Genomic DNA, 1,931 nt, shown 5'->3' with positions numbered 1-1,931 from the left:
TCTTCGAATCATTACTGATCATTTTTTTACACCTTTCGACAGAGGAAGGCATTCATTTGGACCCCCGAGTACCAGACTGCGCTAGACAGCTTAAAAGCTTATTTTCGTTCAATACCGCTCTTGACAACTCCGTCACCGGGGCAACATGCTCATCTTGTACCTTGCGGTCTCAGATCATGTGGTCAGCACCGTACTACTCAAAGAAGAGCTAGGGGAGCAACAACCTATTTTTTTATTTAGTAAAGCAATGGTAGATGCTAAGACGCGATACCTACCACTAGAAAAGTTAATTTTTGCCCTAGTGGTTGCCGCCAGGAAATTAATGCACTATTTCTAGGCCCATACAATAACCGTGCTGACGGACTACCCTCTCCAAATAGTACTTCGCAGTGCGGAATCATCAGGGCACGTCTCCAAATGGGCGTTAGAACTCGTCCAATATGACATTCAATTCTCTCCTAGAACGGCTATCAAGGGGCAAGTTTTGGCCGACTTCGTTGCCGAATTTACTGGCTATCACGCAGACTTTAAGCCAGAGCAACCAGTCTTCTAACCTTAACAGGAGTGGAGGATGTATGTTGGAGATATTTGGCAGCTGTACTGCGATGGTTCATATAACAAACGTGGTTGCAAGGCCAGAGTAGTGATTATGACTCCTGAGGGTGGCATAATTGAGCAAGCAGTCAAGCTCGGTTTCGACACATTAAATAACGAAGCGAAATATGAGGCTTTGCTTATCGGCCTTCGTAACGCGCATCGATTCGGTGCTAAGTGGTTACAGGTTTTCTGCAATTCAAAGTTGGTTATCAATCAACTGAAGGGGGAGTATGCAGCTAGGGATGACCGAATGACAACAAACATAAAAACGGCAAACTTATTGCTCGTGAAGTTTGACCACCATGACCTGAATCAAATTACCCGTGACCAAAATACCCATGTGGATGCTCTTGCTTGCTTGGCTTCTGCCATCAACTCAGAGGTTAAGCAGACTATCAAGATGGGATTCGTCAGTGAGCCCAGTATTTATCTCCCAAATTCCGTTCGCATCAATGTTATTGACTTAGGACCAAGTTGGATGGATCCCATTACCGCATTTTTATCTTCAGAACAGCTTCTCCCGGATAAGAAAGAGGCCCATAAGCTACGGAATAAGGACCTACGCTACTATTTGGACCCCAATGGAAAGCTTTACAAAAATCCCTCTCAGGGCCGTATCTGGAATGTGTACACCCAGACTTGGTAGAGGATTTTTTGGCTGAAATACATAAAGGTAGTTGTAGTGCCCATTCTGGAGGGCCGTCACTAGCCCACCGAGCCGTAACCCAGGGGTATTACTGGCCTACCATGCGAACCGATGCCGAGACCTATGTAAAGAAGTGCGAGCAATGCCAGAAATTCTCTCATTTGACTCATCTACCCACGGAAGAACTGAACTCTGTCACTAGTCCTTGGCCTTTTGCTCAATGGGGTTTGGACATCATTAGACCACTGCCAAGAGCTCTAGGAAATAAATGATTCTTGATTGTTGTAACAGATTACTTCATGAAATGGGTTGAGGCAAAACCATTGGCTCACATCTGAGACATAGATGTCAAACGTTTTGTCTGGAGGAACATTATAACCAGATTCGGCATACCACGAGCTCCCATATCTAACAACGGCACCCAATTTGACTGTAGCGTCTATTGTGAGCTGTGCGACACATATGACATAAGACCATACTTCTCCTCACCAGCCTATCCACAGAGCAACGGCCAAGCCGAGGCCTTCAATAAAGTGATCTTGGATGGAGTCAAGAAACAGTTAGAAAAGGCCAAGGGCAAGTGGGTTGAAGAACTGCCTAGTGTATTTTGGGCACATCGCACTACTCCAAGGTGACCTACCGGTGAACCACCCTTCGCCTTATGTTTTGGCACCGAAGCTATTATTCT

At 45.6% G+C, this 1,931-nt stretch overlaps 1 protein-coding gene across 1 annotated transcript; it reads left to right on the top strand.

The window, feature by feature from the left end:
• Positions 1-571: 571 nt before the first annotated feature.
• On the top strand, positions 572-1,243 carry LOC145806227 (uncharacterized). The gene has a single exon (XM_082902579.1). The coding sequence runs from the start codon at positions 572-574 to the stop codon at positions 1,241-1,243; it is 672 nt and encodes a 223-aa protein (XP_082758705.1).
• Positions 1,244-1,931: the final 688 nt, after the last annotated feature.

This window comes from Camellia sinensis, chromosome 1 (genome assembly GCF_055761805.1).
Source record: "Camellia sinensis isolate YWXY chromosome 1, ASM5576180v1, whole genome shotgun sequence".
NCBI classification, from domain to species: domain Eukaryota; kingdom Viridiplantae; phylum Streptophyta; class Magnoliopsida; order Ericales; family Theaceae; genus Camellia; species Camellia sinensis.
The sequence above is the reverse complement of the archived record's forward strand: the minus strand, read 5'-3'. Positions and strand labels throughout refer to the sequence as shown.

Bases quoted from the DNA above. Each gene is read 5' to 3' on its own strand.
- LOC145806227 (XM_082902579.1), top strand. From the start codon at position 572: ATGTATGTTGGAGATATTTGGCAGCTGTACTGCGATGGTTCATATAAC.